At 39.7% G+C, this 26,747-nt stretch overlaps 1 protein-coding gene across 8 annotated transcripts in view; it reads left to right on the top strand.

Annotated features, from left to right (window-relative positions):
• The window catches only part of Ptprt (protein tyrosine phosphatase receptor type T), an 810,280-nt gene that overhangs the window by 421,016 nt on the left and 362,517 nt on the right, over nt 1-26,747 (top strand). For all 8 annotated transcript variants that reach the window (XM_033767165.1, XM_010631417.3, XM_033767166.1 and 5 more), the window contains exon 9: nt 6,041-6,150. In XM_033767165.1, coding sequence (XP_033623056.1) covers nt 6,041-6,150 — 110 coding nt within the window. The remainder of the gene's footprint in view (nt 1-6,040; nt 6,151-26,747) is intronic.

A 26,747-nucleotide genomic window follows, 5' to 3' on the forward strand; every position in this document is an offset into this window, starting at 1 on the left:
AGGTTGAAAGGTTCTGATAAATTAATAAAGGCTCTAGTAAAAAATTAGGAATGGATCTATATCCAAAGATAAAGCAAGATACACACTGAAAGAAACTAAAATAATGCATATAATAAAAAAAAAACAGTCTCAAGAAATTACAAAGAACTTCTGAAAATCAGCAAGAAAAGGACAAGGTCTAAAAACATTAAAGATGCTCAGCCTCTTTAGTAAGTTGTAAAAAACATATATAATCTCTATGAAGTATCATTTTCCATCTACCAGATGGTTTAGAATTTTAAAACCTAATAATTCAAAGTTTTTGTGAGGTTGTAAAAGTAGGAACTTTCAGAATATTGCTGAGGGAGTCTATATGGCAACTCCCACTTTGGAAAACAAAGTTCTTAGCAAAGCTAAAAACAGATGTGGCCTTCAGTCTAACTGTCCTATTCCTAACTACATCTCAGGAGAATTTTCTTTGTGTTCAAACAAATGCACAAAACATTCAAATGAGTTCTCGTCTAAGGTAGCAAAACTAATGTCCATCTATGGCAGAGTGGTGAATAAATACAGAAGATGATTTTCACGAACTGGAGACGAACAAAATAAAAGTACATACATCAATACAGATGAATCTCAGAATGGCGTTGAATGACAAATGCAATACTTGTAATAAAATGCACTCTGTGCATGTATCAAGAAAATCTATGTGTATATAAAGAAAATCAAGAAAAACTAAGTCATATATTATCTTGGGATCGATGTGTGTACTTGTAACTACAAGTGAAAATAAAGAGAATGAATACATAAAATGCAGTGTGGTATCTGATTTTTTGTTGATGAGTGGTTTAGTCACTTTCTCAGCCACAATACCCAACACCCACAGCTTAAAAGAGGAAAGGCTTGTTGTGGCTGATGGTTAGTAGAGGTTTCAGCCTGTAGTCGGCTGGCTCCAAGGCAGGGCAGCATGGCAGAGAGGCATGGCAGAGGAAGGTTGCTCATGGCATGGCAGGCAGCAAGCACAGAAAGATCAAAGAAGAAGGGAGGGAGATAGACCCTGATAGGCCATGCCCCACCTCTTCTGAACAGGATTCCACTCCCAAATCACATTAAAATAAAAATTTGCCATTGGACTTATCCAGTGATGTACATCACGCTCCTATTATCCAGTCACCTCCTTAAAAGCCCCACCTATGAGCACGTGAAGCTTTGGGGGACGTTTAGATATAAACCACAATAACAGAGGAGGAAGGAGGAGTCAGTAAGGATGCTTCAAAGCCACAAAGGTGCTATTTCTTAGAGAAGATAGTGGGCATATGCATGCTCACTTCATAATTATTCTTTGAAACTCTGCAAAGTGACATACACTTTTTAATATCATGTAAAACATTATAAGGGAATTTTTTTAGTATAACGCAAAAACAATAGAAGCAAAGTAATGACATCTTAGAAATGCAATTTGCAAGAAACAACAGAACCTCTCCATATTTTTAACCAAGGGGAAAAAAAGCGAATTAATAATGAAGATTAATAAATATTGCTGAGTAGAACCATTTCTGGTTATAGAGAGATGTTCTTTGCCCCCAAAAGAAAAGAAAAATGCAACTTCAATAAAAATTCTGATAGAATACTTTTGAAATTTTGTTAAGTTATTCTGAAGTTCTGGAAAAATAAATGAGTCGTTATATCCCTGAAGACTTTCAAAAGAAGAACAATGACAGAGAAAGCCTTGTTCTACTAAGTATTAAAACATGCCATCTTCCCACAACAGAGAGATGTTGTCATGGGGAAGCTGCAACTCGGTGAGAGCCACACAACACATGTGAGGAATAAAATAACTTGCCTTGTGGTAAGATAGCATTTTAAATCACTGGGGAACATTCTGACTGGTCAATTGATTGTCCTAAGAGAATTATAAAGAACTATATTTAGGTTCCTACTGTGTAAAATATGTGAAATAAATTTGTGATGGATCACAGTGTTAGGTGTAAAAAGAAAACACAGGAATAATTTATAAAATAAATCATAGAAAGATTATCCATCTATATTGTCTCTTCATTTGATCTGGTAAGAGAAAGAGAACTTGCTCTAAACTGGAAAGATCAGGTAGCAGCATGCTAACAGTTTTGCAATTCGCCATCATAACCTTCCTCAGACAGGTTCTCCTTCAGACAGACCCTCTCCACCTCCATCAGATGGTCTCTAAGATGAATAAATACAACGTGCTTCTCCCTGTTCAAATCACTTTCCAGTTCTAAACTTGCTGGAAGGTAAGTTAGGCAGAACTCTGGAAGACATTGGTATAGGAAAAGACTTTATGAACAAATCCTCAGTAGCACGGGAACTAGCAGATAGAATCAACAACTGGGATCTCATCTTACTAAAAAGCTTCTGTACTTCAAAAGAAACCATTAGCAGAACTAAGAGACAATCTACAATGTGGGGAAAAAATTTTTACCAGCTGTACCTCAGCTAAATGATTAAAGCTTCTTAACTCTTCCCAAGTTATTGACGTAACTTTTCCTGCCACCCCACACTACACTATTTGTAGATGGCTTCCTCCTCACTTCTCAAGAGAATAGAGCCATGTAGGAAACTTTAACTCCTGCCTTCAAAGCCTCTGCACATTTCCATTGTCTCATCTCTCATGGAGGGAAAGGGACCTTCTTTCCACCCACTCCTATTCTTGCCTTATTTGGGCCCTACCACTATCAGTTCGCACCTCTCTGTTTCCCACCCTTCCAGCCCTTGCTTCTGGTTTGGATTTTTTCCTAGCTGTTTTAATCAGGCCCTGACCTCCCCCATCTCTGGGAGGGAGCACTACTGTGGCTCCATGTGTCACGCCTGCTATTTTTGCATTCTCTCTTCCTCACAGCCCAAGTTGTTGACTTGTCTCACGTTACCTTCCTTTCCCTTTTCAGTCTTTTTCAGGATGGCTTGTGACACCAGCAGACTAATTTGCAAAATTATTCTTGCCTGAGTCACAAGTAGCCTTGAGGACAGTGGGTTCAGTGGACAAACATAAGCTTACCTATTACTTGACTACTCGGCCATATCTTTCGCTCTTGTCCAATCCTTCAATGAACCTCTTTCCTCCCTTCCATGTACAGCACAGCTCGACTTCCTCCTTTTCCTGTTGAGTCTCTGAATACTGAGCCCTAGTTTCTCCATTTGTTTCCCTCCTAATTGTCAAGACTAGGGTTCGTCTCAGCTGAGACCTGCCTTTCCCTCTTCTTCCTTTTTCTTGTATAATCTATTCCCTTACCATGGTTTCAATTTCCAAGCCTTGGTCCCTGCTTTATATTCAACTAGTTTTCACACACCCCACAGGAATGTTCTACATATATCTCACGTGAAATATGACAAAAACTGAGCTCACTAGCTTCCTCTCCAAATACGTTCAGCCCTTTATGAACAATAATATCATCCTTCAGTTGTATGAAACAAAATATTCGGGGCCCTCCATGACCCTTACCTTCCCTCGTTTGTCCTTATTACCATCAAGTCAAGTTTAGTGTGACTAAAATCTCTTACACAGCCAATTTCTCTTCTACTCTCCCTCTCCCTAGTCCAAGCTACCATCCTTTCTACCATGAATGACTCTAGCAACCTCCTAACTGACTCTCTTCTTTCTACTGTTGACCTCACAAAGCTACTACCCAGACCCCCAACACTCCCTGCTTTTGCCCTATAACAGCTACTTATCCTTCAACTCTAACTTATTTGTCACTCAATATCCTGACTTGCCAGCCTGGGTTTTCTCTGCTTGTTATTCTATTACCACTATATGCCTTCATCTCAGCTATATGATAGCAACTTTAATAAATTAATTGTAGATGTAATTATTCAACCTTCCTTCCCCACAGCCTGAACTTTATCGAGAGTCTGACTGTATCTGTCTTTGTTATCAGTGCGTCTGTAATGTCTGCCATAATCCCTCAAACATAGTAAATACTCAAGAAATATTTGCAGAGAGAAAGAGTAAGTCAAGAATCTAAAATAAGAGTTTTGACTAATAAAAACCATTTATATACCTAAATGATTTTTAAACAAAAGCTGGAATAAACTATTTGTACACTATTCAGAAAGAATGCTTAAGTCCTTAGGAAGTGATTATAATTATAAGGCCATAAGACCAAGATGAGTGAAAATAAAGAGCCATATGGAGAAATGAGCACAGGGTGTAGAGAGCATGTTCCTAAAAGAATCAATGCAAATGGCTAATTAAAGTGAAAAAAAAAATCTGTGCACTCCAGTATGCTAAAAATGTTACACACATGCACTTAATTTTTTAAATAGTGTTGGCAGGGATCAGAAGTAGGCATATTCTTTTGTTGGAGGGTCCAGATTTGTACCAACTTTCTAGAAGGCAGTCTGGTAATACATGTCAAAAACCTTAAAAATGAAATAGTTTGTCTTATTTGGCCTAGTAAATTAATTTCCATGAATTTATCTTTAAGACATCAGTAAATTTACAAGAAAATATTTAAAAAACTCTCATTCCACTGTTACTGATAATCAGGAAGAATTTAAATCTACTTTAATGCCCACTAATAACGGACTGATACTGAGTATAATGAGGGCAAACTTTGCTAGCAGCCATTATAATACATGGTCCCAAAGAACACTTACACAGTTTTTTAAGGATATGACTTAGGGTGACTTTAGTGATGAAAGAAGATCACAGCACAATATATGCAGTAGGGGTTAAACCTTTAAAGAATTAAAAATACATATGCACAGACATACTTCGTATATTTTTAAAAATGAAAACTATATATTATGTATGCCTAAAAATACTACAAAAATACCTTTGTTTTGGGGTGGTATGAGTGATTTTTTTTCTTTCTCTTTTTACTATTCTTAATATTCACCAAATTGTGTGCATTGTACCTATAATGAGAAAAACTAAATATATTTTAATTTAACAATGGGGAACTGATTGCAACATATGGCCAAGGCTGTATGTAGAGAAGCATAGCATAATGATTAAGAGTATATGCTCTGAAGCTCTTAGACAGGTGTTCAGTTCCCTCTTTACAATTTAAGAGCCATATGACCTTGAGCAAGTTATTTAATTTTCTCAGTCTCACGTCCCTTCTCAGCACAAAGGAGATAATACGTACTGGGCAGAGCTCTTCTGTGGCTTAAGTGAAATAATGTATGTAAAATTCTGATCAAAGAGTAAGTGCTTAGTAAAAATACCTCCTTTGTAATGCTGAAATATAAATAGATCCACTTACGATTTGCATGACTTCAAGGTTCTCTGAAAGTTTGGGAAATCATTTAGCTTCTTTCTCAGCACCTTTTCCTGTCTGTTGTGAGGAAGGTGGCACCCAGCAGGCGGAGGGCGATAGGAAGACTGCTCTGTCGGAAAAGCAGCCCCAGGAATAGTTGTGCTCATTAGGGCAAAATGCTGGCATAAGTCATTCATCCAGTATCACGCCAGATATTGGAGAATCAGCAACAAGACAAGGTAGCTGCCTTCTCAGAGCAAGGCAGGCTTCTAAATACATTGAAATTTCTAGGCACAAGATTCCTATGTGATTCAGAAATTAGGAAAGTGAAGCTGGAGAAAACTTGACATTGTTAGGAAAATAAGAATTGATAAAATGATAGTGAAGCATTTCTAAAATACCAATCCTAAATCCTAATTCCACATTTCTGTTTGGTAGCAAGGCCAGGGGCCACTAATATCCTATACACCCTGAGCAAGTTCAGTTTATAAATGGGCCTTCTCAGTCTGCAGATCAAAGTTTGTCAGCTTCCTAATGAGGGACCAACCAGTATAGCCCATAGTCAAATTTGGCTCACTGCTTATATTTACAAATGTTTTATTTGAAGATAGAGACACCCACTCATATATTTTCTGTAGTCAATTTTATGCTAAAAAAAAAAAAGGCAGTGTTGAGTAGTTCCAACAAAAACTGCATGGCCCATCAATTCTAAAATATTTACACCTGATTCTTTACAGACATTTTTGCAAACCTCTATTCTAGATCAGTGGGGCGAGAGAAGTGACATGGAAGATAACGTTGTGTTCGTACTTTTCTTTCTCTAGTTCCAGGAGCTGTTCCTCTTGAATCCATCCAAGGGGGACCTTTTGAAGAGAAGATCTACATCCAGTGGAAACCTCCCAATGAAACCAATGGTGTTATCACACTGTACGAGGTAAGGAGGCCCCTTGGGCTACTTTGGTTTGTTCCGCTTCATTAAATTCTCTTGGGCCTCAAATCGATGCATAACTGTTCTATTGAGGGTCTAAAGGTGAGTGAGATACAACATGCCAAATGTTTTTTTGACAATAGAATGGGAAGAACATGCCAGGGAATACACTTAAACTCTCCCGATGGCCTCAAAGATAAAGAAATCTGAACACACCATGCATTGAACTGATTATGTGACAACTGATCCTTTCTGCAAAGGAATAAAATTGTTGTGTGTAGAAGAGAGATCTAGACCTGGTAAACAATAATTGAAGTTCATCTGAAAAACCATAATATTTGCATGGAACCTTAATACTCAGTTGGTGTTTACTCTACCTGTCCTTGGGCCTTGAGAAGAATCCCGACGATATTTTCTACCTCAGAGTTGCAGGATTCTTGAGCTCTAAACTTCTGTGTACCCTAGGCATACTGTATTGTTAGCCAAGTGACAGTGTCCAGAGTCCCAAACAAGCATTAGTTGTTTTTTTTTAATCAGAGATGGAAGGGAACCTACTCAGGCAGAAATATATTCATTAAGCCAATACAATATGCTCCCTAAAAGCATACAAATTAAAGCTAGACAGAAATTTATTATAAATTAGAAAGCAAAATTTCCCAAACCAAAGAAAGAATAGCAAGGATTTAAGTTGCAGAGAAAATTGACTTTCTTCACGTTCTTGCATTCTAAGACACCATGAGATTGCAATACTAGATAAAATTTAAAAAATGCAGGTGGAAGAGTATGGATACTGATTCTGGAAAGATGTAGCCTAGGAGTCCAGTAGCTCTACCATGGTCTCAAGTCACTTTGGCACAATCCTTCTTTCTCCCTTTCTGTTTCCTCATCTGTAAAATGAAGGTAAGGTTGTGTCTTGAGAATCACTCTAGAAAGTCTGAGGAAGGAAAAGGCACGAGCTTTTCCAGGATAAAACATGGGCTACAGGCCCACCAGGCTCACGCAGAAACATACATGTATAGAGAGTGGACTTGAGGAGGAGTATCAAGGAGAATTTAATGACAGACAAAGATTCTGGATCAGTCTGGTAAACTATGAAGCTCTCTGGAGATGTACACGGTCCTTAGAACTCTCTGAAGCAGGAGATTATCCACTATGCTTTCCTGAATCTAACGTTCCCCAGAAGAGCTAATACCTTCATTTTAGAAACTGCAGAGAGCTTGGTAAAGAATAGAACAAATATCCATTCCTACCATTTGTGAGCCCTCCCGGCCCATGGGATGAAGCTCTCTTCCTAGTTTGTTATAAGAGAAAAGGAGGTGCACCTCGGATGTGGCCAAAGCCTTGCAGGGAAGAGTGGGCCTGGAGATTTAACTGAATCAAAATCCACTCATCCCAAAGCTACTTGGATATTCTTTGTAAAGGACAGGCCACAATTACACACATGCACACACCCGTAAGTGCAATAGAGATCTGTAGGCTATAGCAACTTCTTCACTGTGTAGGAGAAGCAAAGGACCCATCATTCCAGGAGTGATGGTAGTGTTATGGGAGAATCTCAGAGCCGCAGGTACAGGATTTTGGAACCAACCAGTTAATAGCATTTCAAAGATTTAGGGGACTTTCCTATTTTTATTAATATTTCATAAAAGATGCAATTCCAAAAAATATAGAAAGGATATACTTTCAGAATAAAAGACAATCTTTCAAATTAAATAAATTCAGCTTCATGAATAATCCTGCCTTTGTTTTCATTTTGCCTTGGTATAATGACACTTTTGTCGTGAAAGGCCCTGGTTCTTTGGATATCTGCACTTAGAGAGCACTGAGCTGGGCTGTGTAGTAGACAGGGTTATCTATATGGAGACTACTTCCATGAGAGTAATATGTTCATCTCATGCCTTGGACTGCACTAGCAACATGATGATTTCTATTCCACAATAAGAAGAAAGAAATAGATGGAAAAAGAAAGGTGCAAACCCAACTGTGAGTTGGACACTCTGAGTAATAATTCTTGAACTGGAGGCATCAGTGTGTGGTACCCTCTCTGGAGCTCTGGGCACAAAGGTGGGAACCAATTGGAGGAGGCACAAACCCCATGCTTTGTACATTTTCAAAACCTATCACCAGGGATGTTGGCATTTCCTTGACGGACTCTACTGGAGACAGCTATGGTAAGATCTTTAAGTAGCTTCTTGGCTTCTCCCTGGGCTGTGATTACAGAGAATGAGAGCCAGAAAATTGCAGCTGGCATTTTTTTGTGAGAATTTGAGGCAATCTTTTGGGAGTACACCAAAATTCTTGGGGATGCTGTGATGGGAACAATGAGTTTGTGGGCTTAGTTATTGCATTTTGTGCAAAACCGTGACTGTGATTATGTGTATCACAAGATAGTGAGGTCCAAGAAACTGAAAACATTGACTTTTTTGAGATCAGGCAGACCAGGTTTGAATCCCAGCTCTGAAAAATACCTGCTGTGTGACTTTTGGTACTTCAAGCAACCTCTTGGAACCTTCGTTTTCTCATCTGGGAGATCAGGATAATAACACTAAACTTGTAAGGTTGTTGTGAGGATCATATTAAATATGTGTTTAGCTCAGTGTTTGGCATTTTGAAAAAACATTAAAAATGTTAACTGTTATCATTACATAAAAATTGTAGAAGTTGGGACAGAGATGTGAAGTGAAAAAATCATGATCATACAGACAGGGTAGAAATGCATGTCTCCCAAATTCGGGTGCTGCAGCAGCCCCAGCTACATGTCTGCATCACACAGGAGTGGTTAGAAATGCAGCATCCCAGGCCTACTCAGACTCTCCAAATCAGAACTTCCAGTTTAACAAAATCCATGGGTGATTTGTGTGGGCATTAAATGTTAAGGAGCACTCTTATAGAAAGTTGTAGCAATTGATAGCAGAATATTTTTCTACTGAGCAGAGAAATGGTAAGTTGCCTCTGAGCTGAGCTCAAACCAATCTTTCCCCAGAATATAAGTGGGAGACTTTATTTTTAAAGGTATTTATAACAAAATATGTGTTTATGAGGCAATTTCCAAATTTAATTAGATGAAACCAATTTGACTTTTAAAATTAGGTTGTAGTTATAATTTCAAGAGAGAAATCTATAAATTACAAGTGGAAGAGAAATTCAAAATTATCTATGCCTTCCTATGAACAACCCTGGACTCCACAAAGTCAAAAGCCAAAAAGAAAGAAAAAATGAAAAGAAGAGGGAAGAGGAGTTTCATTCTTGAAAGTGTAAATATTTAAAACACAGCGCATACTCACAGTATATTTCTTTTCCCTTTAATCCAATTCACAACCTTTAGATTTATTGTTGGACAGTGGCCCCCCACTCCCAAATCTGAGTGGGTTTGACTGAGTCACGTTCTGCTTTTGGACTCCAGTCCCCTCTTTATAACTTGAAGGCATCAGACAATTCTTGGCTCCAATTGGACAAGAACAGAGGGATAAATAAATCCTTGTCAAATCCGTAGCAGCAGAGGTTATACCTCATTATGGAGTTTCTTTGTGTTTAAACATTGCCTTTTCCTCAAGGGTAAAGCAGTGATGACACTTGAAGGAAACCAGCTTGTTCAAAAGCCCGAGGATGGGAATAACTTCAGTGTGTTTGAGAAAAGGAAGCCAGAGGTACCAGGCCTTCATAAGCATGGAGAACAGTGACGAGCTGGTGTGGAGGAGCAGATGGGAAGGCAGGATATGAGCACTCCTAGTTTGCCTCTCATCCTGAGAGGAAAGAGAAACTCTAGAAAGGTTTTAAGCTGAGAAATGAAGGGATCAGATTTATATTCTTAAAAGATCAACCAGCTGTTGAGTGTACAATAGATTGTGAGGTGCCCAAGCATTTTGGGTATACCTGGAATGCGCCAAGAGGCAAGGATATTTTCCTCATCTATGATACTGAGGTGAAAGTGCAGCTCTTTATTGAAGGACCTTGTGCTTTGGTAGAAGATGTGAAAGCTTTGTTGCAGCTGCCTTCTGCTGCTGACATCCGGAGTTTGACACTGTGTCAGCTTTCTGTTACTGTGACAAAATATCTGAAATAAAAAACCTCAAAGAAGAAAATGTTTTCTGGGGCTCACAGTTTCAGAGGCTGCAGACCATGTTGGCTTGGCACAGTCACTTTAGGCCTTTGGTGAAGGTGAAGCAGCATATTACGATGGGAAACATGAGCTGGAGCAAAACTGCTTCCCTCATGGTGTTGTGGACGGGGTGAGGGGGTGGAGTCCCAGCTTTGCCCTTCAAGGGCACCCCTCAGTGACCTCATTTACTTCCACTAGGTCCAACTTCCAGAAATTTCCCCCATCTCCCAGTAGCATCATTCTGGGAACAAGTCTTCATCACAAGAGCCTTTGGAGGCCATTTAAGATCTAAACTAAAGCAGATGTGTTCCATTCAGTTACGATCTTTCTATCTTTTATTTATTTATATTTTTACCTGTACTGGAAAGTGAACCTATACTTTTTACACTAAGCTGCATCCCCTGCCCCTTTTTCATTTTCTTTAAAGCAGAGACTTGCTGAATTACTGTTTCTCAGGCTGAACTCAAACTTGCGATCCTCCTGCCTCTGAGCAGCTGGGATTATAAAATGTACCAGCATGCCTGTTTTGTTACGTTTGTTTGTGGGTTTTTTTGGTTTGTTTTGATTTTGAGATAGGTTCTCACTGTGTAGTCTAGGCTGGCCTCAAACTTATGTTTATTCTCTACCTCATCCTCCTGAGTGTTGGAATTACAGTCATGTGCCTCCCCTTCCAGCTGAGTTCTTATCTCGATAAGTTTCCTAGAATCATGGGCTAAAAGATCCTGAGACCTTCTTTCCTAAGGGATGGTTGTCTTGCCCTAACTCTGCTATGAAACATGATTTTGCAAAAGCTACAATCCCCTCCTTGCCCACTGATGTGGAAGCTCAGAACATTCATCAAAGCCCCTTGAAGCCAGCCTCACCTCAGCTGCAACTGGAAGTGTTAAGATGTGTTAGACAATGGCCTCAGGTCCTTGGGGATCTGTATTTTAGTAGGAGATCTAGAATGCCCATCTGGGATCATTCTCCTAACAGAGTGCCAGGTAGTACACAGAGAGACATGTCCAAGGCCTTGTGTTCACAAACCATCAGTTTCAACAGAGACCATGTTAGAGATACAGAATCTCAGGCCCCAGCTCAGATGCAAGTGGATCAGAGGTTACGTTAACAAGATCCCAAGATGATGCATGTGCAGATAAAAGTGTAAATTTTCAGTCTAGACATGCACAAGGAGATGATAGAGGTGTTAAGGGAAGAATAAACAGTCTGAGAAGTTTTACCTGATGAAAACATGATAGTCATTACATGGACAGTGTGGTTATTGAATCAATTTAGAAAGAGCCCTACTCACTTGGGTCCAAAGAGGTATTTTCACCAATAATATGAAAATCATGCCATTCACATAGATTCTCCCTAAGCCCTGCTCTCGGGTTTGGATGTGATGCCCAGGCTCATATATAGGAAAGGTGATGTGGCCTTTACCACCTGACTAAGCTTTTGGGAACAACTACAGCTCACCAAAACCCAAATCACTGCGACTGCAGATATGCACTTTCAGCCAGAATGAGGCCATCAGGGAGAAACAATCCAGCTAAACAATTGTCTAAAAACTCTTCAATAAAATCATTTAGAGACAAGCTAGTCAGGGTTCATGCAAAACAGTAATCAATATGTGTTTCAATTCAATTAATTGTGCTCATCTCTATCCAAAAATAAACTTGCACAGTGTGAGGGAATTGGGCCAGAAGATGTTACACTTGCAACTGGGTTAACAAAGTGTGAAAATATTTAAAATTCAGACATATGAAGCTTCCTAGTAAGCCTTTCTGTTTAGCAGTCAAAATCACCCAGTTTCTAATTACAGTGAATAAATCTGAGGAGCTTAAAGGGAATGAGAAGACCCTAATGAAGCAGGAATGGGTGTCTTGATTATACTAGAGTTGATTGACATTTATCTTACAAGCTATTCTAGGTGCCTGGCATTCAGAATTAAATAAGACACAGACTTTGTCTCAGTAAAACAAGGTGGCATTCTTGTGTGGTAGCGCCTGTAAAAGGTACGATAGATGGGTCCGAGTGTTGTCAGTATTTTTCCAGCTTACAGATGGTTGGATTCAATCTAAACAAAAAGCATGGGCCCCAGGAATCAACATGCTGGGAGAGTGTATTGCAAGAAGATCGGTATGGGCTCTGAGACAGAGGAGCTCTGAACAGGTTAGGAGCAGACACCAATTCTGATGGAGAGAAGGGACCAGCTCTGTGGGGAAGTCAGCAACAAGCACTTGGAAAAGAGAGGCCCATAGGAGGTCCATGGCTCTGTTTGGATGAAAGCCCACGCCTTCTCCTGAGTTTTACCTTTGCCACAGTGACAACTCAGGGATCACTGACCACACGCTTCGTAGCTCTAGTTTACAGAGGCATTCTTGGGCAGGAAGGAGGTGGTCAAGATGGACAGGAGGTGGTCTAGGCAAGAAAGGATCAGCTGGATTGTAGCTAGTATAACCCAAAACAAAAATTAGCATAATCCAGACTGGACCTATGTTAATTGGGATACAAAATTTGCATATTGCATATTGCATATTGCAGTTACCAGTCTAGTTGAGCCAGACTGGTAACTAGGAAAAAAAGTTCTTGTTTCTTCCGAATTGTTCAATCAGGAAATATGAGTTAGCCATTGCCTCCAGCTGCTATACAGCTAATCCACCAGAAAGTTCCATCATTTCTCCTGCCAAAAATAGTGACAGGTTAGGCTCCATCTCCACCACCAAAGCCTGTTCAGCTCAACCATTAGATACTTCGACCAATTCATAGCTCCCTGTCCACACTCCACTTCTGCTATTGGGCTTCTCCACAGTCCAGGCAGAGCATCTTCAAAAGGTCCATCTGATTGTGTTACTTCTGTGCTTTAGCTTCATCCTACCTTTAGAGTACTGAATGACCTGCCTCCCGCCTGCCCCTCTCACTCTGTCTCCTTCCCATTGTTTGCTGAGTTCCAGATCTTCCAGTCTTCTAGCATTTTCTTAGTCTCAAGCAGTTCTCAGAATATGTGACTCGGGCAACATCACTTCTTCTGCCTGTAACACTCTTCCTTTTACATTCCTCAGGATGGCTGCTTCTTGTTCTTTACCCCCAGGGGGCTTTTTTCTTCTGCTACCCTCTTTGTCACAAAAGATTCATTCTGTTTTCTCTCTTAGCAACTTTCTTTCATGCTGTTTTCATAGTCTGCACTTAAAGTGCTGTGTACTGTGGTATCCTGAAGGGCAGCCTAGATTTTTTTAGCCCTGTGAGGCCACGGGCCCATGACAGTTCATTTTATATGTCCACTTGGTTAGGTCACAGTGCCTAGATACATACTCAAATATTTTTTCTAAATGTTTTTGTCAGGGCATTTTAGACTGAGATTAACATTTGGCTGGGTGGACTTTGGGTAAAGTAGATTGCTGTAGTGGAGCCCATGTGATCATGAGAAGGTCTGGATAGAACAAAAGTCTGCACTTTGCGGAGACAGAGGGATTCTGCCAGAAGATCTTCAGAGCTCAACTTCAACATCAGAGCTTCTTGGTTCTTCAGCCTGACAGCCTTTGGTATTGAAATGACTAGTATGGATCATGTTGAGTTTTGCATATTAGTGTCTCCTGAAAACTTGAATTGTGGCATGCACGTAGTATATACTCAATTAACATTTCCTAGATAGATATATAGATTTGTGTTTTTTCTTAGTAAGGGTTAATGATAAAACCTTTGTTGATCCAATTTAGGGTTGCTCAACTCCGGTTGAAGATTAACATTAAAAAAAAACTTGAAATACTCTCTGCTCAATTTTGCCATGAACTAATACTGCTAAGAATTGAAGTGTATTTTTAAAAAATCACATCATGAGACCTTAAACATCCAAACAGATAGATGCATAAATGAATGGGTACATAAAAAACTGAATGGACCTCATTACAGACCAAGTAGATCAGGATCTCTGGGGGAGAGTTTCTATCATTTTTAAATTTGGTGGGAGATTCCAATGTATGTCCAGATTTGGAAAGAAGCATTGTGTGAAATGAATCCATCCCACCTCTTCTGATAGATTATTCTTCTTAGATACCTGCTAAACAAGCCTTGACCCTGGCTTACTCTCTGTCTTCCACTCCAGGCTCCAACTGTCTTGGATGTTATACTGCAACCAACTCTCTCATTCACAGTTAGGGGCAAGGTGCTCAGCTTTTAAAGGTTCAAATCCAGGAAGAATTAGCCTTTCCCCTTCAAAGTCACTAAATGAACAGTGTGTGTAATAATTAAACATATACAGAGAGGTATCATTCTGTCAATATCCCTTTGTGTGTTGCTGATAGCATCTTCTAACATATATTGGCTCTCACTACAGACCTTTCCTTATGAGTCTTTTCTCTCTCCTAGATAGTAGTAGTTCTGTTGTTTTTCTGTGAGATTAACACACACACACACACACACACACACACACACACAAATGTAATGGATTTGCCCAGAGGCCTTCCCTAAATCTTAAAGTCAGGGCCCTGGGAAGTCTAGGAACCACTTTTTCTAGCCCTCAGCTCATCACTCACCCTTCATAGGTCGTTTCCCTGTTAGAGACTTGAAAAATGCAGGCATCTCTACGTAGATGCTATATACAGGTCGTCCGGGCTGACAGGGAGGCTGACAGGTGTTTCAATAGAAATGGCTGTAGTTGAAAAGAATGATTTCTGGCATGCGGGGTCTAGAAGGAAGGAAGCTTCTTTCCTATGTAAGTTGTATTTGTGTAAATGGGTCCATTAGCGCTGCTTGTCATATACTGGTAGGGTATCAGGAATACCTATATATTTGCCTTGGGTGTTACTTTTTTTTTACAACACAGGTATTTGTGATAGAGCTAGATAACACAATGGAAGGAATGAACAGATGCATAGCCTTGCTTAGCAAAAGGACAACAAATCATGTTCTGCTGGCAATACGTTGTTCACTGCAAACATTAATCATTCAGTTCAATTGTACCTACATAGTAGGGGTTGCTGCAAGGGAAAGATTCCTGCAGTGTACAAATGTGAGTAAGTTTGTCTGCATATGTGTGTGTCTGAGCTTACGTTTTTGTGAGTTTATATAGTTATTCACTGATGTGGGAATAGAGCCATGTACTTAGGTTTTCTGGCATGTCTGTGTAAAGCTTTCACACTTTGGCTGTACCTATTTTTCCCACTCCCTCCTCAGAATTGCTCTATTTCAGTGGAGAGTTAACTGGGAGAGACATCAGAGGCACAGGGCTAAGTCTGTTTTCTCCTGGCCTGGAGAAACTCCTGGTGTTCTCATCTCCCTGTTATAGTAGCATCATGGGAAAAAGCCCCTGTCATTTTAGTGGGCCACTGCCTGTATCTATCTTGTGAACTTCTGCTATAATTTTCTTGCAAGTTTTTGCTAAAGGAAGTTTTGGATTTAAAAACATCTCTGTGTTATGTTTAATCCTGTACATTTACAGTTGTCCTGGGAGAGAGGAAGGAAGAAAATGAAGTTATTGCTGTGTTTGGCAGCACATGGACTCTCTTTCATGTTCTTGGATGCGAGGAGGGAAGCTGCGTTTAAGTAAGCTGAGTCCGTAACCAGAGGCCTTTGTGGGGGTTCCCCTGTACACACAGTCGCATGGCTAGAGATAGAACCCTCTCTCTAGCTGCCATGTCCTTTCAATGTGCTGCCCAGAGGCAGTGTTTAAGTTGCAAAGTGTCTCTTTTAACATCACAAGTTGCTCTCTTTTCATCTCTGATGTTTTACCATGTTACTCCTGTTGGAATTCTGCCTGGGTTGGGAAATGCAGCATACTTTTAACTGGCTGGCTCTTTTGTTTCTGTTTTGGTCAGAATTGTTCCAAGTTTTCCACAGAGTTGAAGGATATCTGCAGGTTTTTATCTATCATCAAGACATTTGGGACTCTCACAGTCCCTGGAGGCTGGAATTCAAATTTGTGATTCATTGACTATTCATTCATTGGCTCAAGAGATTGCAGGTGGCTTTTCTTCTTTATTCTAAACCAATAGGCCCCTTTCCTTTCATTTGATTACTTTTCTTTTTTAACTCTTTACCAAAAGAAAGGTAATCCCTTAAAACTGGCATCAAAGTACAAGGCCTTTGACCTAGTCACTTTCCTTGTTACGGGGACAAAGTGTCCAATACTTGGAATTTAAAAGATTTATTTTGACTTATAGTTTGTAGAGATTTCAGTCCATAGTTAGTTGGCTCCAAGGCAGGGCAGCATGGTGAAGGGGCATGACATCAGAGCAGCCTCTCACCTCCTGGTGAGCAGGAAGCAGAGAAAATCAAGGGAGCAGCTGAGAAGGGCGACAGGATACCCTTCCAGGACACATCCACAGTGGCCTGCCTCTTCTAACCAAATTCCACCTTTTAACAGCAGGTCAGCTCTAACACCCTCATAATTCAACCACCTTTCAAAAACCTGGCCTATGATCAGATGAGACTCTGTGGAGACATCTAGATATACACCATAATAGCCTTCTTCTCTTTCATTATGGTTTCAGTACATCATACATAAGTATGTAATATGCACATGCACATACGTGAATGAATATGTACATACCAACTCTCTTCCAGAGTCTTTCAAATAGTCACAAAAGTGAACATTGCTTTATTGAATGCCTTTCTGTTTTATGCATGTTTTTTTTCAGCTTTAATTGAGTTTATTGGTACATTTTAGGGATACAGTACAGTTACATTCATTGTTGGGATCTTGTACCTCCACATGACAAGTCTTGATTCTCATTTTTTCCCCTAACCCCTTCCCTCCCTTCACCTCCTCCTCCCCTCCCCATCTACAAATACTTTATTTCCATCTTTTCATTATCTCACATTTTTTTCTTTTCCCTTATTACCCTTCCCCTACTCATCTCACCTTCCCTACACCTTTAGCTCCTTTCTTCCCTATTCGAAATGTCAGTAATCTTATTAGAATCTTATGTATTATTGCAGATTATTCACACCAGAGAAACTATTCGGTATTTACAGATGTGTGACTTATTTATTTCACTTAGGAGTATATCTTCAATATGTATCTATTTTCCTATGAATGAATCTATTTTCTCATTCTTTATGGCTGAGTAATATTCCATTTTATAGAAAAACCACATCTTCTTTATCCAGTTTCCAATGGATGGGCAAATGGGCTGCATGTTTTTAACATGTTCCTTTCACTAAAAATTGTGCAATTAGGAAATTTAAGGTTGATTTTGGCTTGCCATTGACTTGAAATATTCCCTTCTCTGAGCTGCACCTCAGTTTCCACACTCAGACTTAAGAGGTTTAGGAAAGAGTTTTCAGGTTCTAACCTACTCCTTGGGTACCAATGATTAGATTAATCTCACTTTTAATACCATGAAACACTTTCTACATTTGTCTGCACATGACCCTCTTTTGTGTGTTTTATATTCATTCATTCCTATAGCAATATGCCACCTAACAAGACAATCAGAACTTTGAAAGTGACATGTATCCATATAATCTACATCAGTCCATCTTATAATCTACATAACTACCTATGTTTAGATTTCCTCAACCCAACTTTCTGACTCCTCTATTATCCTGAACTTTGTAATTCGTGTAATCTATGTAATTCATTTATATCATATATCATTTTCCTTTGTTTATGTATTCCTTAAAGTTGTGTCATTTTATTAGTCTCTTACTTTTAGCTAAGACTTTTCAGTGGTCTATAATCTTTTGAGGCCCTTTTATTCCATATTATATGGTAATATCCATCCCTATTATCGAATGCAGGCATTCATTCGTCTTAACAGCTGTCCAGTGTCCCACCACCCGAGGATATTAGAGTACTTTCATCCAGGATCCTCTGATAGGCACTGAGAGTTGCCTTCAGGGTCTTTGCCTTTATCAATGGTGATGAAGTGAACATCTTTACGTACATCTCTCGCTGTATATGTGCAATATTTTCCTTGGAATATATCTAAAAACTAGGTAACATGTGTTCAACTTTGTGAAAAAGAGTGCTAAACTATTTTCCAAGCTGGTTTCATGGATTTATATTCATGCCAGCTAAGTATGAGAGCTCCTATGACTTCAAATCTTGTCTGGTATTTGATATTGTCAAGAAGAGTCTTCTTTTTAGCCAGTTAAATAAGCATAAAACAACATATCATTGTCTTGCTTTGTATTCCCTAAATCATTATTAAGGTAGAATATTTCTTCACTCATTTGTCACTCATTTGTATTTCTTTTCTGTAGAATATCTATTCCTATCTTTTGGTCATTTTCCAATTGGGTTACATCTTATTTTTTTACTGATGTGTAACACTTCTTAGAATATACTTGTGAAACTCTTTTGCCAGTCACATATGTAACTTGCTATTTTTACTCCCTCTAAGGTATCTTTTGAAAAGAAAAGCCCTTAATTAGAATCAATTCTATGAGTCTTTGCTTATGTAGTTAAGATATACTGTATTCTGAAGAAAGTCTTCCCTAAACCAAGATGAGAAAAAGAATTCTTTATATTTCTATGAAAAGTTACATGGTTTTGTTCTTGAAATTTAAGTTCTTTACCTTGTGAAATTAATTTTTATATCAACTGTGAGATGGGATACAAAATTCATTTGTTCCTTTATTAATAAGCAATTTCCCCAGATTGCATTAACAAAGAGTTCCTCTTTGTCTCTACTTTACCAGGTCATATATGACTTGCACCAAAATTTCTGAGATGTATGAATTTTTTTCTGATCTCTCTGTTCCACTGGCTTCCATAAACCACAGCCAAACACAGTCATAATTATCACAGTGTCACAGTTAGTCTTGATCTGTGATAGAACAGATCCTTTCTCCTCATCTTCAGAAATATCATGGTTATTCTTGCTCTAGGCGCTTTCATTTTATAATCTACTTATCAAATTTAATGAAAACATCTGTTTTCATTTTAATTAGAATTGCACTGAGCATATAAAACAAATTTACCCATATTTATTTTGATTTTATTTAATGCCTCACGTGGTTTTGTTACCTTATTTATGGAGGTGTTGCTTTTTGTATGAAATCCAAACTACTGATGTGGGTCAGAAAGAATAATTGTGTCTACTATTCTCATTTTTTTCCTCTAGTGTTATTGGACTTCTTTTATGTCTTTCAACATGGCACATTCCCTGCTGCCTCACTCATTGCCCATAAAGTCCTCACTGCCAGAAATCTCCTCCACCTCCTCTCTGGACAGCTCATTCTGTACTAAGGGTATCAACACACATGCCACTGCTCAGAAAGGCCCTCCGTTCTAGGACTCCACTGACTTTTGTTCTGTGTTATTGCTTCCTCTTCCTGTATAACAGTCACCACAATTCATTATTAGTACATATTTATGAGTAATCCCTTCCCCCTATATTTTAAGTGCTATGAACACAAGACCTATGTACAAATTATTCCTCATTGGAAGGAACCCAGCATCTTATACGGTGCTTAGAGCACAGAACGTATTAAAGTGTGCTTTGTGTTGTTCTTTTAATCAATGAAATTGAGGAGGTTCCCTTTGAAATGCGATGATAGAAGTAATTCTGAATATATAAGATTCTGTTTGAGGTTCTACAGTGATCTCTAACAGACCTCATGAAAGTCTATAACTCATTAGTTTACACTTTCAGAATTCAATTGCTTAAACATGAACTTGCCAAGGATAAAAATCTTTACATACAGCTGTATCTTCAGTGCCTAGAACACTACAAAGTACTGGCACGAAGTAGACACTGAACAAACATTTATTTAATGAATAAAGCCATTGTATAAACTGGAATCAAAGTCAAGGCAACTGCTATAATAAATATTTATACATCTACTGTGTGCCCAATTATTTTTTTAAAAACAATTTATTCTTTGTTAATGTCTGTGACAGTATAACAACATTTTATAGTGTTAGGAAGATAGGGAGTAGAAAGTAAGTCTTATGTTCATCCCCTCACATACCAACCATTTTCATACGGGCTCGTTTCTTTTTTGTCCTTGTGCATTTGCATCATCTCTGACATAGTTATGGTCACATTTTTTACTCTTTGGTATAGCCAGCCTATTGCCGATTCTGTGTAATCCTCTTCACTATCCCATTTAACGGCTCTCTGAGCCCATAAACCACATATTACTTTGCAGTTGGTTTATTTGGGGATGTGTTGATTGATCCTCCTAGAATTTAAGACAGAGTTTGAGGGGTGTAAGAGGGAGTTAGACCTTTTTTCAAACAGCTGGTGAGGAGTTTGAACTCCTGCTTTTGTTTGCCCTCTCAATAAATTTGTCAATAGCAGCCTTGCCATTGAGTGTAGATCTGGACTCTCTCCATTCAATAAAAATGGATCTAAGTGAGGAGAGTAGAGCAATACATACAAATTTGGATGAAAATCTATAAACTCAAGGTTAGAAGTCATGGTCATAGTTTCCTCCTTGTTTTAAAGCTTAAGTTTCAGTTTGTTCATTTTCTAACACAGGGAGATGGATAAGGGGCATACCTATGCCCTCATTCCTCCCAAATACCATTCCCATGGTGGACGTCAATAATCAATCAGGTCGCACTCTTCCCCTGAACTCTGACGCAGCCTCAGAATCCTCCTCGTCATGCAAGGTGATTATTTCCAAGAGAACGAGGTTAGCATTCGGAATGAAGCCTGTTCACCATCTCCAGCCCATTTCAGAGTGTAGAAATGGAGAGAGATGAAGACCTGTACTTGTCAGTTTCTCCTTCAGATTATGTTTTTGTAATGATTTGTGGATATTTTCTCTAAGCATATTTTAGTTTCAAACCCTTTTTACAATAGTTATAATTCTAGTGAACTTTGTTATTATTCTTCAGGGTCCTCAGCATCCTACGCCAAAAAGAAGGTGAAGAAGCTTATGTGTGGTTGTAGCAGAATTCTGCAGATAGTGTAGCCCCCACTGGGCATCACAGGGTTCAGTCATCAGTAGATTAGTCCAACAGATCAGTGTCTAAGTCACTCCCATCTCATGACTACTCAGTGTGGTTGGTCAGGTGAACTAGAGGTATTAGAAATAAGTTAGAAAGAAGGAGAAGGGACAGTGAAAGAATAAGGGAAGTACCTATGATCAAGATGTTATATGTATATGTACCAGTTCCCCAAGGTGAATGTACTATTACTATGTTTGTTTGTTTGTTTGTTTTGGTACCTGGGATTGAACTTGGTTGGGTCCTTGCGCTTGCAAGGCAGGCCACCAAACCACTGAGCTAAATCCCTGGCCCTAACTTTTTTTTATTTGTTTGTTTTTGTTTTTGTACTATTACTACGTATTGCAAATACACATGAATAAAAAAGATTAAAACAACACTGAATAATACCCTGTCATAAGCAAAGCTTATAATTAATCTACTCTTGGGCATTCAGGCTGTTTCTAGTGCATTGCTATTATAAATAAAGCTTGGATGACAGAAGGAGGAGGAGGAGAGGAGAGGCAGTGAAAGAAGAAGAGGAGATGGAGAGGGAAGAGGGAAGGGGAGGAGGACAAGAAAGAGAGAAAGAAAGAGTGAGAAGAAAGAGAGAGAGAGAGTGAGAGAGGAAGCATAGGTTCAGGTTTCTGAAGATCAGCCTGTTTACAGCAAGACCTTATCCTAGGTGTGGATGTGCAGAGGATATCATGCAAGCAGATTTGCTTTAGTGACCTTTAGTGCTTTAGTGCTGAGCACACTGGTGCTGAGATTCTCTCCAGGCTCTCAGCTATAAGACTCAGCTGGACAAAGCTTTGGTTATAACTTTGATCCTAGTTGAGGTGTGGACTGAGATTGTCTAGCAGGGCCTGAGAAGGTAGGGACTGGAAATGGCGTTTGCAACTTCCTTCTATCACCACTGTTAACAAGATGCACCTCTGCTCTCCCTAGAAATTTGGGGAACTTGTCTCATGAGCCAAGGCCCAATTGGTCCCATGAGCCATGGCCCAGGAAACTAGCCATTGACGACCAGTATCAGCCATGTTATCACCAGTGATGCTCTTTGTCCTTCCCCACCATCTGTGTGACTGTGCTACCTGCAATTTAGGAAGGTAGCTCTTATTAATGATAATTACCAATCTCACCCCTTGAAAGAAGGGGCTGGTGCTGTACCGGCCTTTCTGCAGAAGAGAATGAGATGGGGAAGGTGCTACATGACCAAAAAACAGAGCTCAGAAGACAGAAGCATGGGAGAGGTCTCAGGATTTTTGGGGGACTTGCCTTAAGGATCTTTTTTTTTTGGTATGGGGATCGAAATCAGGACCTTGCACTTGCGAAGCAGGCGACTAAATCCCCAGCCCCCCCTTAAGGATCTTGACCAGCTCTGCGCACATTCCACATCACATGCATTCTATAATCTTAGCCTTTCCTAGCCAATTATTAAAACAATATTTCAGAAAGTTTGAATATCAGAGAAAAAAAACACCTGTAATTTCCCCTAGTACAATAATTATTTTGTCTTGTATTTTATCTTTGTTAATATGCATACATTTTTACCTAGCCGTAATTACATAAAATTTGTTATTGTAATTTTTCATTAAGTATTTTATCATAACCATGATGCCTTTAAAGTACCATGGAAATAGTTTATCTGTTTTAATGACTGCATAATCATCCATTGAGTGTGTATTCCCTAATTTATGCTTCCATTTCTCCATATTTCTGATACCACTGATAAAGCTCAGGCTTATAGTTGCATTGTATTGTGGTGGAGAGGACATGACCTTCAGAGCAACTTGACTTGGATTCAAATCCTGTATAGCATTTCTTGGACAGGTGATTTTTGGTATATTCACGTCTTTGAAATTGTTGGATTAATTTTTTTAAATGTGTAGGAGAAGAATATTGGAGCCTACAATGCAAGAATACTGTAAGAGTTAGAGATATGTTGTAGTCTTTGCTGTCCAGTAGCCTTTCAGTGTCCTAGTTTGTTTTTCTTCTCCTTTGCTTACTGTGTTTCTGAATTAAACACCCTCACACATACACAAAATTACGGGGTTGAATGGTATGAACACTTTTGTAACTCTTTGTACACATTGACAAACTGCTCTCCAAGTGGATTGCACCCTTGTGAGCATGTGTTTTGAGTCTTGTATTGAGTTTTTATGCCAATCACTGGATCTAGGAAGCAGGCCTTTGGCAGCTCACCAGAGATTTATGTCAGCTTTCATGATTTCCTCAGAGCAGAGTGATGCGTGAAGAGCTCATCACACATACTGGCGGATCCATTTACACTCTCCAAGGATGTGCTGCAAACACTCATGGCTCTTCAGGTCCTGTTCGCTCCTTCTCCCCTTTGCCCTTAGGTAACAGGCAGAGTGTCTTCCCCCAGTAGTCTCCCAAAGAGTCCTAGGCGCCTCATGAGAGCTAAGACTTGGAGAATTTATGGCCAGGTTCTTTGAGTCTGCTGCCAACTTAACTTAAACTGTACCACCAGACATGGCCTTCTACAGCCTCAGTTAGCTAAGACAGCTAGCCTCTTAGGCTGGACCACTTTCAATATATTCTTCTATTATCAGCAACATCCAGGAGTGCCTTACAAATGTGCTATTTTAAGCCCCATTTTAGCTCTGCTCTGTTAGATCCAGTGTTGTTACAAGATCCTCATGCACATTAAGGCTTGACGAGTACAAGACTAACCTGTCTTCTGGCCAAGATTTTCCATCATATTAGTAATATTTATTGAGTGCTTTGAGTTTTAAACCTTGCTGTCGCAAAACTATGCCCACTGTACTTCAGGATTTTTCCATTCTACTGAGAGATCCTTCCCTTCCCAAGTACATCTGTGGACCTTCATGCATTTTCTGCATGAAAACCAGTACTGTACCTCTTCCACTTAGGTGGTTTATCTTGGTAAAACACATATTGTACTAGTACTCTATTGTTTAAAAGCCCATCTTACAACCCAATAACACCCAGGATGAGATCTATTCTCCTCTTTAACTCAACTAACAGCGACTTCTGTGGGTAATCCTACACTGGCAGGCTTTCCTAAGGCCTTCTGATTTTACATGCTGCCCTCAGGTTTACATCACAGCAACAGCACACTTTCATATGCCCTTCTTCTCTGTCTAGGATGTTCTTTCCCAAGCCTCCTTCCTTGCATTCTCAGCGTCTTGCTAAGGATCCTTTCAGGTATTCTTTTTCCCTTTGTACCTCATGGGTTCAGAGTTCCTGCTTGGTATTTCATAATAGCCTTTATTGCCCTGTACATGATGGTTTATTCTGCACCTAGGTACAGCTCTGAATTCGTAGACCTCCTGGGACATGTGGTGGTCCCTTACTGAGTCTCAGGACCTCCACATGGTGGATCTCCCATGAATGGGCTAATGCCTATCCCCCTCCCTCCAGGTCTTCCATACCTCTTTTCTCCTGGCTTTCTTGTGTAATAGATTATATCTCAGATATCATTGAACTGCTTTACCTTTGTGTTCAGCCAACACAAAGAGTGTGTTTCCTAAGAGTGCCCTGTAGGAAACAAGAGGAAGAGAGGTCTTTACTGCTGCGGTTTCCTCTCCCTCAGAAAAGGTCATAGCTGCTCTCGTGTTGACCTTCCACATTCTAGGACCTACTTCCTCCACTCCTTTCTCCTTTCTTTCATAAACACCCTGTCCCCCTGCACTCTGCCCTATGTTCCTCATTTAGCCCATAGCATTGTAAATAATGCCTTAATTCAACTCTCCTTGAATTATTCATCTGTTTCTCCATAGGACCCCACTGAGACCTTGTTATCATTATCAAGTATCATTCAGAGTATTTATCATTATATACAGACCTTTATTTCAAGCTGACAACCCTTCACGGTGATGGTTATTATCCCCATTTAATATTACTGCTTAGAGATAGGAAGTGACTTGCGTACGGTCATAGAACTAGTAAATAAAACCTGGATTCCTGTCTGGTTTCATTACAAAGCCTGTCCACCTCATTAGCCCCAGTGTCTTCTCCAAAAGGACTCAATAAATGATCATGGAATTGACCATGACTGTGGTGGCCATGAGCTTGCAAATGGGGCCACAAAGGCTGTAATAGGAAAAAGAGGAAGGCAGGTCCAGCCAGGCTTGGCCTGGGAACCCTCTTTCATCCATGTTATGTCCCTCCAGCTAGAACTGTAAAACCCTTGAGGAGCGATGTTCACAAACAAACAAGGGCTGGTGAGTGGAGGAAAGCAAGTGGGGCCAGATTGGGAGGAGGAAGCTTCATGTCATTGGTATAGTGGCTTCATCACGATAATCCTGTTTGCATACCTTGTTTCACCTGAACATTTCTGCACCTGAAAGCCCACCCCTCCTCTTGTATGCAGCTGAATGGTATGCTTGACCTGATGGCTTTGGGAGGGTTCTGACACAAATATACACTATCTGGTATGTCAGCATCAAAAGGAAACTACAGAAGGAAAATTGGAATGATATTTTTTCATTGTTGGAAAAATGTTTCCTATTCCAAGTCAATTTTGAAAAAAAAATCCCTTTTCTACATCTACATGGTGTTATTGAAATTGGCAGGACTCCCTGTAAACATCAGCCATGGCAAATCCTGAAGTTTCTCATTTTGAAATCAATCATTATTTAAAAGGAAAGAAAAAAATCATCCTGAGCCATGGAAATGACTATTTCTATACCATACACTTTCAGAAGAAGCCAGTGGTCATGACTGATTTGCGGCTTCAATGCCAGTGGAGCGAGTAGTGTGGGTTGCTCAAGGCAGTGTTTCTCAAGCTGGAGTCTATAAATCCCTATGGTGGGGAGTGTCCACACATTCATGATTGGGATTTGCTCTGGTGTGGCTGCGTTTCCTACAAATTCATATGTTGTAACCTAGTCCCCAGCATGGTGGTATTAAGTAAGGACTATGGCACGTGATGCATTTAGACATTTGGGAGCACTCCACCCTCATGACTGTAATTAGGTCCCTTATATTTAAGACATGGCCCTAGGGAGCTTGTTTGCCCCTTATGATACACGGGGACACAGCTAAAAGGCATCATCTATGAGGAAAGAGTCCTCAACAGGCACTGAATCTGCAGGTACCTTGATCTTGGACTTATCAGCCTTTAGAACTATAAGCCACAAATTTCTGTTTACAATACCTATCTCTGGTAGTTTGCTGTAGCAACCCTAACTGACTAAGACAGGGATTCACAAAGTTTTTAGGTGAGGAATACTTAAATGAAGAAAGCCTTTCTTGTTTTTGTACTCCTCAACTTCTATGTTTCATTTAAACCTTGGAAGTTTACTACCATGAGGTCTGTACTAAATAGACAATTACAGAAAGGACAAAAGGGAGAAAGAAGAAAGGAGGAAAGGAGGTATTTATACTCCACACAGTGACCTTCCAATCTGGAAGAGTTTTACCTCCCATCCACCCCACTGAGGCTTCCTAAGACAGGAAGGTCCAGGTTCCTCCTGAAACCACAGAAGCAGAGCCAAGAGATACTTAGAAGTAGAACTCAGACGAGTCTTTGTGCAGCCAAGTTTGAGATCCATTGCGAGAAACCTCTCTCAAAAAGACCTCTACCTTGGCCCTGGTTGGGACCTCAGCCTCTCCAGCACTCTTGCATTCATCATTGTTGGATTCCTCTGT

This window comes from Fukomys damarensis, unplaced genomic scaffold, assembly GCF_012274545.1.
Source record: "Fukomys damarensis isolate Sample0158 unplaced genomic scaffold, DMR_v1.0_HiC HiC_scaffold_22, whole genome shotgun sequence".
Taxonomy (NCBI): domain Eukaryota; kingdom Metazoa; phylum Chordata; class Mammalia; order Rodentia; family Bathyergidae; genus Fukomys; species Fukomys damarensis.